The sequence below is a fragment of the Zonotrichia albicollis genome, chromosome 3 (assembly GCF_047830755.1).
Source record: "Zonotrichia albicollis isolate bZonAlb1 chromosome 3, bZonAlb1.hap1, whole genome shotgun sequence".
Taxonomy (NCBI): domain Eukaryota; kingdom Metazoa; phylum Chordata; class Aves; order Passeriformes; family Passerellidae; genus Zonotrichia; species Zonotrichia albicollis.
The window spans coordinates 19,441,507-19,458,660 of record NC_133821.1 but is presented as its reverse complement, the minus strand read 5'-3'; the positions used below and the strand labels follow the sequence as shown (position 1 = coordinate 19,458,660).

General features: G+C 37.1%; 1 protein-coding gene across 31 annotated transcripts in view; it reads right to left on the bottom strand.

Annotated features, from left to right (window-relative positions):
* NRXN1 (neurexin 1) overlaps nucleotides 1–17,154 on the bottom strand; it is a 693,385-nt gene that overhangs the window by 404,188 nt on the left and 272,043 nt on the right. For all 31 annotated transcript variants that reach the window (XM_074536869.1, XM_074536872.1, XM_074536888.1 and 28 more), the window contains 2 exons: nucleotides 14,975–15,413; nucleotides 5,244–5,627 (listed from right to left, as the gene is read on the bottom strand). In XM_074536869.1, the coding sequence (XP_074392970.1) occupies nucleotides 5,244–5,627; nucleotides 14,975–15,413 (823 nt within the window). The remainder of the gene's footprint in view (nucleotides 1–5,243; nucleotides 5,628–14,974; nucleotides 15,414–17,154) is intronic.

Genomic DNA, 17,154 nt, shown 5'->3' with positions numbered 1-17,154 from the left:
CCAAAAAACCCCACAAAATCCTCTCCAAACTACCAAAAAAAAAAAGCCAAAAATAACCCCAAAAAACCCAAGCAAAACCAAAGCCAGAAACAAAAGAATCAAAAATGCAAAGGCAAATGGAAAACAACAAAAAAAATCAAAAACAAACACAAAACCAACGACCAAAAAACCCAAATAACAAACAAAGCAGAACCAAGTACAAAACTGGCAGGAATGGATTGCTAATTTACAAGGTCTAGTCAGTAAGAAGGTGACCTGAATGACAAGAGGCATCAGTTACAAAAACCTTGAAGGAATAATTCAGCTAAAAATAGGTATTAATTTCTTTTTTTTTTTTTTTTGCTTTGGACCAACTAATTCAAGAAGCTGTCTCATCATTACATGAAATCCACACCGCTAAATATTCTCACATAAGTGTTGGCAGAATGTCTTTTTTCTCTTGTTCAGCTTTCTCTTAATTATTAGATCAAAAGGTAACACACTAAAGGTTTAGCTCAGGATGTGTTATTCATTTAAAGAAATAAGGAAGAGAGTAATAGCTTCACAACCACTTCACTGTTGGAATCATAGTGCTGAAAAGAAAAAAACAGGTGAAAATCCTTAAAAAATAATCACTAACAATTTTTTTTTTGTGGTGGCAGTAGATAAGTACATGCAGTAGAGTTATTAAGGAATATATGGCATTACACAGAATAGAGATTCATATAAAAATGTTTTATACATTCATCCTTGGACAGTTTTATAAACCTGACAATTGAAATTTTTCCTGCTCCTGTGATAAAAACCAGCCAACAAAACACACAAATGAACCAAACTCCAAAGCAATCCTCAATGAAAGGTTCAGTTTCCTTCTCAAATTTTTTTTCTTTAATTTGTTTCTTATTAAAACCTTCATGGCTAGATAGTCTTCTTTTCTACATACACACACACCACCTCAATTATCTCTGTGTCTGAAGCCAAGGATGCACAGATCAGTTCTGACATGAGAGGAGATTCAGGACCTTAATTTCCACTTGAGCTGGAATTACCAAAATTGCTCAAGAGACAGGCACCAACTCTTCTGGAAACTTTCCTGCATCTGCTCCTACCCTCAGAAATGCTGAACTGGATATTTTTAGAGTGAAGTAGAATTTCCTGAATAGATGCCATTCTTCAATTCACAGCTTATTTAAATTAAACTGAAGCAAGTATGGACTAGGCATTTGGATTTCAGGGTTCTTTCTCACAAGTTTTGGAGTCGTTTTAAAAACCGATTCTTTTTGAGTACCAGTTAAATGCCTATTGCACATAATTTAAGAAATAAAACAGGACCTTGTTTCCTCTGGACCCCTTGTGGCGTCTGTGAAGTCCTAAAGAAAGAATTATTAATTTTTTCCCGCTTTTTCAGTTTCAGTGTGTCTGCAATAATTTGAGGACTGTATTGCATCCCACAGAGCCATTTTTAAAGCATGAAATCACCCCCTGTGTCTGCTGTCACTAAAATCCCACACAAACTCTGCCCAGAAATGACAGACTATACAGTCCAGAGTCATGCCAGGATATGTATGAGCAATCCGGATCATCAATAATCAAATATTCAGGTTTGCTCTCTGATCCTGTTTTATTTACCAGTGCAAGTAGAGCAACAATGTCATGTCTTGAAAATGCTCCTTATATGATTTTACTCCTAGAAATTGTGGGAGCATTCAAACATATTGGCTGCTACTGAGTAAGATTGGAACTTTTTGTTCTCTTCCCAGGTGTTTTGTGTTTTCTACATGGCATCTTCTTCAGTCCACCAAGACACAAAGCTGCAGCCTTGGAGGTTTATAGGGAACATTTCCATCAATTTGATAGAAACAATTCTATGTATGTGATTATTTATTGGATAATGTGTGAATAGAAGATGAAATTATTCCTCCCAATTCCTACACTGGTATTATTTCAGGACTGAGGTCTTAAGCCACCCTGTAAGTTTGTCACAACTTTAACACACAGGACCAAACAGTTTATTTAAGACAGTGGTGGAATTACTATAATATTTAGAACACCTAATTCTTCATGCCATCTATCCTTACACCACCTCTATTATTCTTAATTTAAAATTTTAAAGCATTCAGGTCTAATACAAGGAATGAAAGCTACATTTCTTTAATGTGTATATATGTATGTAGGGGTCTCTGCATGCACAATACGGACATCTATGCACACTCTACTTTAAACAGATTTTCTCTTCAGAAATGTCACCTTCATAAACCTTTGTTTGCATGTTTACTTTTTCTTATCCCCAATTGAGAATTTTACTATTGTTCCTGGCTATCCAATCAAAAGAACACACCTGTAAAAGGCTTTGCCAAAAGGCAGTCACTCAGTGATCCACAAAGTAAGAGAAGACACCAAATTATATTGCTGTGGCATCTGTCCATGCATCTGCAAGAGTTTTCATAATCTACTAAAGCCAATCTACAGATTATTCTGATGTTTAACCTTACTGAAATTCAATAATAAAATCAACTATAACTTGCAACAGGATAAAATGGATGTGGATATAAATATATATATATATGTGTATATATGTGCATAATTTTAACGATACACAAATTAAAATAGACCACAGTGGTGTTCAAGGGGTTTTGTGCACTAATGAACTGAAATTATTTCAGGTTACTGTATTGTACACTAAATATCCATGTATGGACGTTAGCACTCCTATTTCAGATGAAATAATATGAAAAATAAAATTAAATGGCAATAAAAAGTAACTTCACGCTTTTTTTTTTACTTTAGAAACCTTAATTACTTAATACGAAATATTGCAGTTGTTTAATCTCCAGTATATTATTCTAAAGGTATATTTTCTTTGTAAATCTGTATTGTTTGCTGAAATAAGTGTGTTCCCCTTTTATTTAAATTAGCTTGAACGATTGTGAATGTGCTGCTTATATCACCAAATACAGAAGTTTATCAGTTCCTACAAACGGGTAGCAGCTAGAATAACTTTGTGTGGTAGGATGCCAGCACGCCGCTTTCAGAATCCCAAAAGCTATAATCTTATTAATGCATGACCACTTGGGATATGAATATTACTGAGAAGACAACTCCTTTCAGTGCAGCTCCCTCTGGAGAGGGAAACCCAAGAGCAGGAAATGATCTCATGGTGCTGAAGTGCCACACATATTTCTGTTGGACAAGAACCAAATATTGCTGTGGAGGAGCCAACACCACCACTCCAGTACCACCATTCCCGCCAGGCGAATGCACTGGGAAAAAAAAGCCTTAAGCCGGACAATACTTGAAAATAAGGCATGGGAAATAAAAGGCAAAGGTTTCTTTATAAGACATCACACCACCTGTCCAATATGGGAATGGGAATTGCTGCGATGATGCCTGCTTTCAGTTCTTTGCAGGTCTGCGTGTGTTTATGTCTCTGAGGCACATATTTCCTGGCTTTTCCGTGGAAATAAAACGCAAACCCGTTTTTGGCTGGAGCCCCTGTGTGTAATAGGAGAGTTTGGCCACAGGGTGGTACACCAGCCATGTTTAACCGAGGGATGCAGGGATGAATGCATCAGCAGCTCCCTCATCCCGCCGGGAACAGCAGCCGGGAGAGCTCAGCGCAGCTGGCCATGAGCCAAAGGCATCCACAGCCAGAACAGGAGACAGAGAAACCCCACTGAAGAGTCTGAAAATCTACTTGCAAATAATGATAATATGGATGTGCATATGGTACAGAGGTATCCGTACCACATACGTGCACATCTCTACTGATGTACAGCTTAAAACATTCACTGGGGGTTTTGCTTCTCAGTTTGCGATGAAACGTTTTTGTTCCATCTCACAAACTAAAAAAATTAATCCAACTAGGTGAAAAGAACTTACATTTTCAATCAATAAACTAAAGGTTTAGATTTCAGCTTGAAGACAAATACAAAGAAAATACTGTGTCAACTATGAGATGAAAAAATAAAACTCCTAGCACTGAAACACTTTTTATTCCAATAATAAAAATAAAAACCTAAAAAACTAAATACATTTATTTTTATCGTTTACCTCCTTAAATTGAAATTATTCATTGGTACACTGCAGTTTTAAACAAATTACCGGGTTTTCTGTCTATTAACTAACCTCAACATCTGCCTTCCTTAACACCATTCACCTTTTCAATTAAATAAATGGAGTTTGTCAATTTCAGTGTTACCTTTACTAGGTAAGAGGAATACTCAGATTTTGGGCAACTTCAGACAGTTTCCTAGGGTACTTGTATATTTTTGAAAAGAGATAAATAAAAAATATTAATTTCTACTGACTCTTCTGCTTTAACTCATGGGTGAAGTTCTGGCCATGGATTTAGGGGATTTTGTGGAATTCAAAAGTAAATTTATTTATATGCAAATATATTGAAATAAATAGGCAGAGAACAAGACCTCAGTTTGGAAATAGAATGTGAAAATTTAGCTGATGCCTTAAGATTTTAGCCTTCATATTTTTCAAATCCTGTGTTTCATTACTGCATAACTCTAAACTTCTTATAAACTAACTCTAAACTTCATGCTAACTAACTACTCTTCACACTTTGGCCAGACAAAACAATTCCTCTGGGCCTGGAACCCCAGGACACCCTCCAGCCTCAGGCCCTGGAAAGTATAAACAAAAGTGAATTGGGGGGCTGCAAACTGGGGGGATATGACTTCATTACCTGAAGCTGCAATTGGAGGATTAACCCCTGAGATGTAAATGGACAAAACTTATATCTGTCTGAAAAACTTGTGACCATCTTGGGTGTAGCCTCTGGGGGGCTCTTACCCTGCCCAAGGTGTAGCTATTTAAGGTCTTTAACACATACGCACTTTATTATTTTAGCTTTGGCTAGCCTCTGTTCCAGATAGCCACTCCAAGGCATCATAGCAATGCAGTAATATTTAAAATTGCTTTCACAAAGCTTTTCAGAGCTCAGCAATGTATGATGAGACATAAAAGGAGGCATTTTCTAGGAGATATTCAGCAGTACTGACTCTGTCATAGCCACCTAATTCTTCTTCATGCACCTTAGAGACTCCCTCAAGATCTTTCCTCCAGAATTACTGCTTTGGGTCTAGAGCAGGGCTCCACCTCACATCAAGAGAAATCAAGGATTGTTTCTTTGCCTCAGGACAGTTAATGATCATTTACCATTTTTAATCACTGTACAGGATTTTATTTATTTTATGGCTGTGCTTATTTTTCAATAGATAAAAGTAGAAGTGCAGTCATCTCACAGAACCTACCTCTTTCACACGATCTGCCAAGGTACCCCGTGCCAGAGCAATCACACACATATCTGTTCCACCCATCCCTGCACACACCATTGTTTTTACAGGGGTTGCTAAGGCAAGGCTTTGCAGTTTCTCTGGAGCATGAGGGTTTTACTCCAGCTGTGCTTTGAATTTCAGCCATCTGTCGAATATCTTTGCTTTGACCATCAATAAATAAATCTCGAATGCAGCCAACGTATCCATAATTGAGGAGTGCTGTCCACACTTCTGTTGGGAAGACCAGGCCTGCTTTATTTTCTGGTAAGCCTCCAAGATACAAGTCATCATCCAAGTCAAGGATTTCACTTTCCCCTGGTGCGGTGTATGGAGTACGTAACGTGTTTACAGATATCGTCCCTGGAAAGACAATGAAATGGGTGATTTTCACATATTTGATTTTGGTGCTGCTGTTTTTACTCAATCATCTACATGTCACATTAGCTCCTGGCAAACAGCTGTAAGGGAAGCAGAGTTATTTTGCTTGTACAGCTATAGAATCATAGATATACTTCAGTATTTCAATTGCAATGTAGTCAGGAAGTTAATGATCTAAAAATCCTTTACGCACAACACTGCATGAGCACAATATGAAATATCCCAGCCAAAAGCCCCTTACCAATCTCCTTGGTACAGGAGAAATGCAGTTCATAGGTATTCTCAGAAACATCCTCTTGGTGCAACAACAACAACAAAAATATCGTCACTCTCTCATATGTATTTCAGAACCTTTAGGCCAGGGTTGCGTTGATGGGTTGCAACCTGGGAGGCAAACCTGAGTCTATGGTATGGGCCAAAAGACACAGTACTTTAAAAAATACTTTCACCACTTCCAGTGGGCTTTGGATAGGATGTTTTTTTTCTTTAAATGTAGAAGGAAAACGGTCTCATCAGCTGCCAGGCAGGCAACCATTAAGAAGGAAGTGATGTGGTCCTGAAGGGAAAATCAATGCCTCTGACACTTATCTCCAAATGTGTGCAAATTACAATGAGAGGAAGAGAAGATGTATACAGACCTTCAGGAAACCAGAAATATATTTTCCATTTTAGTCTAAAAAGTTAATTAAAAAAAAAAAATTGAACCTAAAATAGAGTTCTTTTTATGAAGTGTCTGAACAGAGAAATTTAATCATCAGCAAAGAACCTTTTTTTGGTTGTACTTTGTTTAAAATAATGAGGTATGCAACACCTACAATTTGAATAAGAAGAAAAATAAATTTAGTACATACAGTCACAGAGCATACTTATGCCAAGCAATTTTAACTTTATTTCTAAGTAAAAATCACTTGGCAAAAAAATCTTCAAGTAGATCTTCACAGAAGTGATTCCTTATCACTATGTGGGTACAAAAGCAAACAAAATATAAATCAAAATATTATATAGGTCACAAAATTATTCTAATGATCAGTCATACACTGCAACACTGTTATCTGCTGGGCATAACATTAAAAGTGTTTTAGTGGTGACAAGACTCTGAAGAATTGCGTTCACCATGATGAACTTAGCACACATATATATACAAAGTGAACATGATTCACCATCTCCACTGTTAGCCTGAAACACATTCCAGAAGATAACACTGATTACCAAAAATGCTTCCACTGTGGTAGGAGTTGAGCATAAGAAGAAATTCACACTTTACACAGCATACATACTAAAATGTGAGTTTTAAGCAAACAAAGGCGGGTCAGAAAAAGATCATTCTCTTACTTGGGTAGAGCCTAAAATTTAGGCTTCTCTTTTAGTAATGGACTCCAGTGGAAGCTATATTGTTTCTGTTCTCTTGTTGGTTCAGTAGGTTGACTTCAACAACATGACAGAATTAACATCTAAGGAATTTGGATTGTTAGTAAAAGCTGCTTGGGGTAAAGGTCTCAGGAGGTCCAACACTCATGTGAGATTTGAGAGATGGATTTTAGAAGGGCTGGATACAACAAACAGTCTTCCTACTATCAGAAGAGAACTATCAAAATAAAAAGTCTTGCATAGCATTTTAGCCTCTTCATAAGCATGTTTGAAGAGGGAGGATGTGGTCAGTTTTCCCTTTTATGTATTCTAAGTGTTTTGTGTGCCAGTTGAATAATCCCTTAGATACAAAAGTGAACTTCCAAGAAAGTATGTAAGAAATATGCATGCTCAAAAAGATACTTTTTCTTCCAAACTTCCATCTGTCTAAAACAGATAAGAGATTAGGGTTTGCTAACTCTAAAAATGATTGTTGCTTCTCAGCTTCTAGAAGCAGAACTTGGCACTTACATAGAATGCTTGCTATAGGTTTGACCCTTAGGCATGCAAGCATAAACATTTTGAGATTTGATTAATCAGCTGAGTCAAACAAGGACACCTGTGAATGACCTGTCAAACCAAGAGGGACTTTTCAAAGAGCATCCTAGGGTATCAGGAAGGATGACTAACAGCCAACAGATCTTTTTGTCTCTAAAAAACATTTGAGAGACTGTAAATATAAATTGTACTTGTCCTCACAGTATTTTTTTACTGCTATTGTTGCTTGCTGCCATCTGTTGATGCACAGGCTAATTTAGGAGCAAACACTCTAAACCCATGTTCAGGCAGCACCCACTTGTGCACCCACACACGTTAACTCAGCTGCAGCCTCCAACAGCAAGCTCCAACATGTGAACAGTGCTGCTTTCTGCTGGACAAAAACAGCCACATTTTCAACACATCAACAAAGAATCCCAAAAAACTCCTTTTCTATTAAATAATAAAAATCTACTATGTCTTGATTACCTTCAGCTCACAGAAAAAAGATAAATCTCCGCTAGTGTAGCTGCTGCTCTGTGTTCCGAGTGGAAGCTTTGCAAGCACAGAAGGCTTAGGAAGGTGAATGATAAGGGAAACTGGTGGCTGTGAATTACAGTAAAGTGATAGATTGAAGCAGGAAATTTTTCTTTGTGTCACAAAGGATTACCCTGAAGAGAGCTTAAGTATTATTTTGAATAGATGTCAACAGCTTCTTAAAAAAATGAACTTTTTACCTTCCCAGGTAAAAGACATGAAACCCCATAAAATACTCTGTGTGAGAAGTCCTCTGAAACTTTATCTGAAAGCTTGCAATTATGGCATTTAATACCTATGGGTAGAAAAACATGACAGGCAACCACAGAGCCATCACTGCTGATGATATCCAAATTACTTTCATGTATCTCTGACAGACAAAATACACTTCACTCACTAATTGCTTTGTAAACACAGATGAAAAAAGGAAAATCCAAGTAAAATAAGGGAACATAAAGATATTCCAAAATACAGAGCTTTTTAAGTATCCTACAACAAAATGCAGAACTCAAATTCACAGAACGTTTGCCTACAGAAAATAAACAATGGTACCATCAGCACCTTTGGATTCACAGTGCACCCAGACCTGAGACAGAGGTGGTAGCACAGGCTGTTTCATCTTGGTGAGGATTTGACTGGGGTGAGGGTGCATTTTTTTATAGTTTTGCTAGTTTATGGCAAGCGTTTGAGGTGTTTTTTCCCCTCTGGTTTGTTTGGTGTTTGTTTTTCCTTATTTTCTTTTTTTTTTTGTTGTTGTTGTTTTGGCTTTTTTTGTTGGTTTGTTTTTCTAAGTCTGTTATCTTTCTTGATGGAAACTTTCCAAGTTTTACTGAAAACATCTCAAACCGGACCTCATAATCATGGGAGAAGGTGCCACAGAAATTAGGGACTCTGATGCACACCTCCTTTCATAGACTTCAATTCTACTTTCTCTGGGAATTACAGGCAGATTAAAAGGAATTGTTTTGATGAATAACCAGTGTGCTTCAATCCATTCAGTTGTTTCTGCCTATGAATGTGAAGGGCCATCACTTTACAAAGAGGAAGAAAGGGAAGCTAAGGGAGCATGCAAATGTCTTATGAGATCAGCACAAAAAGGGTTAATAAATTTCCTTGTAGAAATACTAAAATGTCATTCTCAAGACAGAATTGTCAAATTTTACAGGAGGAAAGAATGGGACATATCTTATTTGGGCTATGCCCAAATAAGGAAATGTGGGCATGGCCAAAGTCACATGGTTATGTGGGTTGGGATATGCCCAAATAAGGAAATGTGGGTGTGACCAAATTCCAAATATGGAAATATGGGTGTGGCTGAATTCCAAATAAGGAAAGGTGGACATGGCTATGCCCAAATAAGGAACCATGGGTGGGGCTATGTCCAAAAAAAGGGGAAACATGGGCAGGGCTATGCCCAAATAAGGAAATGTGGGCATGGCTGAATTCTAAATATGGTCATGTGGGCATTTTTTTAACCTGGTCATTAACCTAGAGACAACCAATTTTATGAGGTAGCAGCAGATTCAGAAGAGCACTCAAGAGGGAGAGAAAACTAAAACTTCAAATTTTAACAGCTCTAGAGTAAGAACCACCCTTAAACTTCCTTCTTTTCATAACACTCAGAACCAGATAAATAGTGATATCACTTTGAAAAGAGCCATAATGCCTTCCAGGAAACAAGTAGCCTCCATTCAGAGTTTTCTAAGAATCAAAGTAGGAAATATTCTGATAGAAATACAAAAATTAAGAAAGCAATGGAAGAATGCTGACAGCACGTGGTTTGTCCTGCCTGAAAGTAAAAAGGACTGACAAAGACAAGATGGTGTGGGGTGACTTATTTAGTCTGGGAATTCATGATCTATCTTCAGATTCTAAAAGCAAGTAGCATTTCTTATTTCCAGAAATTGCATATAAATTTAAGTGTCCTGTAATGACTTATAGCTGCTTTGATTCTGCAGCATTTCACCTGAGAACACAGCGCAATTTAACATTCAGAAACTTGTTTCTGCATTGGAAAATCACTTCTGGAAAAATTGATGAAGTTTGAACCATAATGAAGTTATGATTTTCAGCAAGAATTTTTGACTTTAAGGGGTTACTGATTAGTGACAAGTCCTTCAAAGGATGAGTCAGCAATATAAATCAATAAGAGCACACATGTGAGATAAAAAAAAAAAATATTGATTACAAGAAGCCTATCATGTCACTTAGCTGAGTGTGCAAATTTTGGGTAAGTTTTATCTTGGACTCCGAGAAAGATGCAGATCAGCCAAGAAAGCTGCAGATCATTGAAAGAATATTCCTTAAAATGCAGTATAAACCCATCCTCCCAAGTATGAAAACTATTAACATCTGTTGAAATAGGAACATGTAAATCTGGCTGTTGTTAGAAAATTAAAAAAATGTGGGAAGGAATATGTAGAAGAGTACATGTGAGGAAAAAAAGAACCTGCAACAACACCACGTGTAATAGACTCACAAAGCACTACTTACAGTGAGATGTTGATTATAGTTAAGCTCTAATTACATACTCCAGAAATCATTTCTGGTGTTCAAGCTGAAACTAACTTTAGTTCAAAATTTCAGTGACTCAGCCCTTAAATGCTACCTACCTATGAATAGATGCTGATACATTGTGCTTTATGCTGCCCTGCACAACAGGAGGTTGACAAGAGGAGTAAGTTTCCTCCCTGAATTCACTATGTAATGGTGGTTTCCAAAGGATGAATGGTGGTTCAGCAAAAAAAAAAATTGAAAATTGCATGATTATCCTTGCATATGGCAAACAGTTTAAAAAAAAAAAATAAAGAATACTTAAGTTTCAGAAAACAGTTATTAAACCTTTCCCTACTGTGTTACAAGAAACACAATGAGCAAAGACCTTTACAGCCACTTCATGGCTGCTTTTTATTTCACTTGGGTTTGTGGGTTTTTCCCTAATTCTTTTTTTCTGTAGAGTTTGCAGTACTGTTAAGAGCAGAACAGGCAAACATTTCCCTTAGGTATGACTTAATGAGCCTCTCCAATCATATTCATTATCTCAGCAATTTAATTTTTCCTAAAACTGTGTATAAGAAACAAAATCACATTTCTAAATCTCATCTCTCTCCTGATCAGTTAAATATGAAGATTTTAACTGCAGCTACTGCAACTGTTCTGATCTCTCTGCTTACCTGGCATGGCCTATTTTAGTCTTTTTTTGTGCCTGTGAAAAACATCTGCTTATTAAGAAACATTGAAAAATCAGAGCACAGTATTAATTCCAAATACATCTTCTGTGCTAAAACACAATAAAATAGCTGTGATGAGGACTGTGACTGCAGCATGCAGCCCATTGACAAGGCAGGACACATAAAAGGCAGCTATAAAACTCTGAAATTCAGGATGTACAGCTCAAGAGTACTGGGGGGGGAACTCAGGACACAGCAATTGGTAGCACTGCTGCACACCTAGCAAGAAGGATGGACCAGGGGAGAATATCTTATGAATATTTCTCTTTACCTAACCCTTAAATGTTAATTAAATATGGTTTCAGGAACTCTGTCCTACATAGCAATGATCTTTTTTAGGTGAGAAAGCACTCAGAGTAAGTCATACAGGAAACAGGATGGGATTCTAGGGTGAAAACAAGAATAACAGGTCAAAGCTTTCAGCAAAAGGAAATTAAAAGGCACAGTATCTTCCCTCTTCCCTGTATCTCTCAAAATCTGAGTGGACTAACAGAATTACCAGTGAATGGGGCCTGGATAATTACAATTTAAAAATGTGTTCACATTCTCCCTCCCTCCTCCACCACAGTCCCAGACAAGCAAAGGCAAAGTCAGTAGTTTGGAGTGGATGCTCACTGTGACTGAGAGACTGGAGGAGAGCAAAGAATGAGAAATAAATCTAGTACTTGCTGATCCAGCTAATATGAAAGTCAAGGAAATTAGCAAAGCTCCTTGAGAAATGTCACAATATTCTCCTGTAGGAGAGAACCACTCTGCATTGGATTTGAAGTCTAGGAGCAAAAGGTTGCAAGACACCAAACTTAATTTAAAGAAAAAAAAAAATCACAGTCTATTTGAGCTACTTATTCATTACCTGAAGAATATCTTCCTTAATGCTTGGTAGCTAGGGAAATATGCTGTCAATGGCAACAAGAATGTCTCAGAAAAGAAAATTTTTTTTCTATACAAGTCATATTCATCCAGTTATATAAAAATTCCAGGAAGGAAGGTAAGCTAGTGAAAAGAAATCCTATTCATGGGACTTTTAGTATGTTTGGTCTGGGCTAGAGAAAAGAAGCTGAAAAGCATCCTGAAATAGTAAAGTGAATTTTATTCTTTATGGGTAAAACACACCAACAATGTGTAACGTGACCACGAGGTGGAGGGGGATGAGATACTCAAGACAGTGAGGAGGGCACACAGCAAACTCACTGCCCTGGACTTCAGGAGAGCAGACTTTGGCCTCTTCAAGGCACTGCTCAGTGGAGCCCAATGGCAAAGAGCCCTGGAGGGCAGAGGGCCCAGGGATGCTGGCTGGTGTTCAAGGATCACTTTCTCCAAGCTCAGGCACGATGCATCCCGACATGGAGGCAATGGGACAAAAATGCCAGCAGGCCTCCATGGATGGATGAGAAGATGCTGAGCAAACTCAGAGCAAAAAAACAGCTATCAGAAGGTGGAAATGAGGACAGGTGGCTTTGGTGGAATGTGGTAAAATTGTACAGGGTGATAGGGATAATGTTAGGGAAGTCAGGGCCCAGTCAGAATTCAGTGTGCCCCCTGCAACACCCCTTCTTCCTATTTCTTTCTATTTCCCTCTATATCACGTTTACTGTTACATAAAATCCATATTTTTTACTTTGGCACATGGTGTCATTGTCACCTTAATTCAGGTAGAGGCATCTCTCTAATAATTTTAATAGCCAGATCTTACCATCATTAAGACAAACGAAAGTATTGCCAGTGGAATTGGTACTTCTCCTACCATAAACTATTATTGAATGCATTAGAGTAACGGGAAAATTTTGATTCTATTTCAGATTGCAGTTAAAATTCAATTTACCAATCCATAAGCCTGCATATTTTTATTCAGTATTCATGGTAATAATTCAGTGTCTCAGAGTTAATAGGTATTATGATTAGTTTTCAACAGTGATGGGGGAGTTGCATAAATTTCACCTATCTCAGTCATAGGTAAATCATCAGATGGATTAATTTGATTATTTATAATGTTACTTAAAAAATAATATGCAATCCTGATCACCAGTCAGGTTTTGCTTCATGAAAATACTCTAAATTCTTGCTGATGTCCATTAACAGTTTTAAAGAATTAAAGTATGCCCTAAACTCTCTCAACGGCCCTTGTGAGTCGTGTGTTTTGTGAAGCAATGAAAGGGCAGAATTTACCTTCAAATGTAAACAATTGCTGTGCATTTATTTCATTCCTTTATAGATCTGTTGGCTTTGGATGTAAGAATAAACTTTGCTTTCAGCAGTCCCACGGGCATGATTATTACAGGATTTACTGCCTCATATGAATCACTGAAACAGCACTTAAGAATAAAGTCTGAAATGAAAACTGTAGTATAAATAATATAACTGCTGGATGTTCAATTCCAATTGAGGATTTTAAAAAGTCGCGTTTTGTTGTTTAGTAAGGCGTTTTTCTTTTTTTTTTCTTTTTTGTTTGGTTGGGTTTTGTTTGTTCTTGTTTGGTAGATTTATTTAAACTCAAGAAATCTAAATTAGCTACTGACATAAGAAAATCAAGGTCTGTACCATTAGAATTTGAAGCTGCACTGCCCAGGAATCAAATAATTATTTTTCATAATCATAGTGCAGGTGAATTTCAGCATGGATTTGACTGAAATCTTCAATTTGAACCTGCACCTAAGATTTGCTTTATCTGAAATCTGACTTGTGTTAAATCATAAAATGATACCTTTTTGGGGGATAAGGTTTCATAAAGAAATTATAAATGCAAGCTATAGAAAGGTAGTCACCAGAAGGAAGAAAGTGTGGGAAATCCCACAAAATCCAAAAGAAGTGTAGTTGAATTTTTCAACACTCAAATTCAGAGCCTACATAAATTTCAGGTTGAATACTGATATTAATAAGAAAATCTTCAGGACTGAATTACAGACTCAGTATATTCCCTGTCCCCTTCCTCCCCAAATCCTGGCAAGAAGTACAGGAAAGTCACTGTAGAAGAGAGCTGTCCTTAAATTGATTTATATTGATTATTTGTTTAAGATATATACTCCAGATGAGAAGAGCTGATACACACTGATGATTTCACTGGATAAATGCACTTTAAGCCATATAACATTTCAGTAGCATGAGGGAGAGTTCATTAATTCTTTATTTTTACCACTTCTGAATGAGATCACCTTTTTGAGTAAACTACTCCAGAATATGGATCACCCTGATAGAACGAGGCAAGTCAATTATTTCCTTTTCTGCTGACATGTGTTGTTAGTCATTAATTAGAATATTATTTAAGTACACTGAGATCTGCTGACATGATTGGAAGATGTGTTGTTTCTGTAGGCCAGCTATTCCCCTTGTTGGAGATTATTGTCAGTAATTCATTTTTTGCTTTATTTTCATTCTTCAAACTTGCCACTTCAGCTATTTGATGTAAGCAAGCACAGAGGGAGATTACTGTTGTTTTTTTAAGAACACAACACTCTTACTTGCAAGATTAAGTACTTGATTGTCCTTTATTTATTAATGTAAATAAAGATATTGTACTCAGCAAATTACCGTATTTTGGCACCTGAAAGTAATGACTTCTAATAGTTTCCTTATTTTTCAGATGATGCCCAACTCTAACTGCAGCAACATCAACATGTACCCAGTATTCTCTCAGATACAGCAGAAAAAAAGCTATTCTGAATGCAGACAAAAGGAACTTACCTGACCGCCCATCCCGCTGAAAATCCACGTGGTACCATTCACCATCATTCACCTTCTTCTGCAAGGCTTTTATTTTTATAGTACCTGATCCCATGTCTAACAGCAGGTAGAGGTGGCCATCAAGCATCTCAATGGCAAAAAAATCGACCTTCACCATCTGTGGATGTTTGGCATCTTTTTGGTGCCTTGGTTTCCCATGACTGAAAAGAATGAGGCCATTTGGCTCAGTTGTACGAAAGTCAAATGATATTGAGCCTGTTTTCTTGGCATTCCACTTTGGCAGAGAGATGAAAGACTCTGGTGTTTCAAATGTGATTGGATCTAAGGTTGCAACATTCTCACATTTAAATGCTACAACCCCATGAATCTTCATTTTAGGATCCCCTTGCTTGGCAAGTCGAGACAGCTCCAACCTGACATCATTATTTTTATATACAACCTGCAAGCAAAGCAGAGAAGTTACTCAGAGAAACCTGAGCATTTTAACCAAAGAGACACAATCTTGAATAGGCACATTATTTAGAGGATAATGGTGATGATATATGAATATGATAATTTACATACAAACAAGATGAAATAACTATTTTCATTGACTAATGATTTAATAATTGTTTTCATTAAACCAAACAAAGTTGCTCTAAAAATATCCCTGGAGTTAATTCCAACAATCTGAAAGAATCTACACATAATTTATACTATGAGTTGCAAATTAGCTTGTGTGGCCTTGATTACTTAAAAGCCTTTTCTGCACAGCCATTCTGCTATTATAAAGAAGTGTGAGATTTCATTTTCCTCTAAACCCTTTGTCACTGTCTTAACGCTTCTCTTCATGTACAGAAAATATACCAAGGTCAGACACTTCCTAATTTAACATCTTTTCAGTTTGTCCTTGGGGCTGAGGAGTAGTAATATTCATGGAATTCATCAGGCTGTATAAGATAGGCAAACCAATAGCATAACAGATCAAAACCAGGAAAACCTTTGAGCCTGTTCTATTTGACAAAAAACAAAAAAAAAAAAAAAACCAAGTTACTTACTTCCTCTGACTTTTCTGATAAAAATGAAAGACAATATTAGTTTTAAATCCAATTGATGTCTGCAGCAAATATTCTTGCTTGAAATCACATTTTAGCTTGGTCCAAGAAGCCTATCACGATGCAACCTCTTCCCAGGGTTCTAGTGTTTATTAGTGTTCTCTCAAATTGCTGCTCTTTCTGTTATTCATAATACAAGAGCTGCTGAAATGAGGTCCCCAATACCAAAGGTGCACACAAGTGTTTTGTCAATGCTTTTAATTGTGCAATAAATTATACACCCAAGCTAAAATACCACTGAAGGGCTGAATACAAAACCATAGCGACAGGAGCTAAAACTTTCTTCTCTGTTTCTAAGGTTAAGCCCTAAATTAAAAAGCAATTTGGATAAAAAGCAACAGCTCAGCAAAAGCAAGCACTTTGTGCCGAGGCTTCTTCATCTACAGATCTGCACCATTCAGGGCTGGATCACATCTGGCCCTGATCCAGTGTTCCAACTATGCAGCGTAGTTTGGAGCTGTTCAGGGATCCATCACTGGGACTTTATGACCCTGTTGGGGGTTAGAAAGTGCTTGCTAAATACTTAGGATAGAGCTTCTGGATAAATTTCCTCTGAGATCTAGTTTGAACACACATGAAGCCCACTCTGACACCCTGTAAGGGAACACACAGTGGATAAACTGCAGAGTTGTGCTTCTGTTAGAAATAAAGGCACTAGCACTTACACAATCTAAGATGACATACCCCACGAGCGATAACTGATATTGAAAAATGTTTAAAACTAAAAGAAAAGGAAATGATTGATAGAGTGACATTTTTCAGTAAGAATTGTGTTCATTCCAATTATATCATTATCCACAATGCAAATTTCATCATAAGACTTGTCAGAATTAGTCTACTATAATAAAACATATCCTAAATGTTAATAAATAAGCCTATTTCTTCATTTTATTTCATAGTTGAGTACAAGTAGTGCTGCTCCCATGAGAGCTGTTCCTCCAAAGACAACACATAAACCTCACAGTGGATTGCTGACAGCAGAAATGCTACTCTGCTACAGAGACAGATAATGTGTTCTTCAACTGAAGACATCACAAGCGAATAGAATTGGACGAAAATGTAATATTAGATAGTAAGTCTTCACAT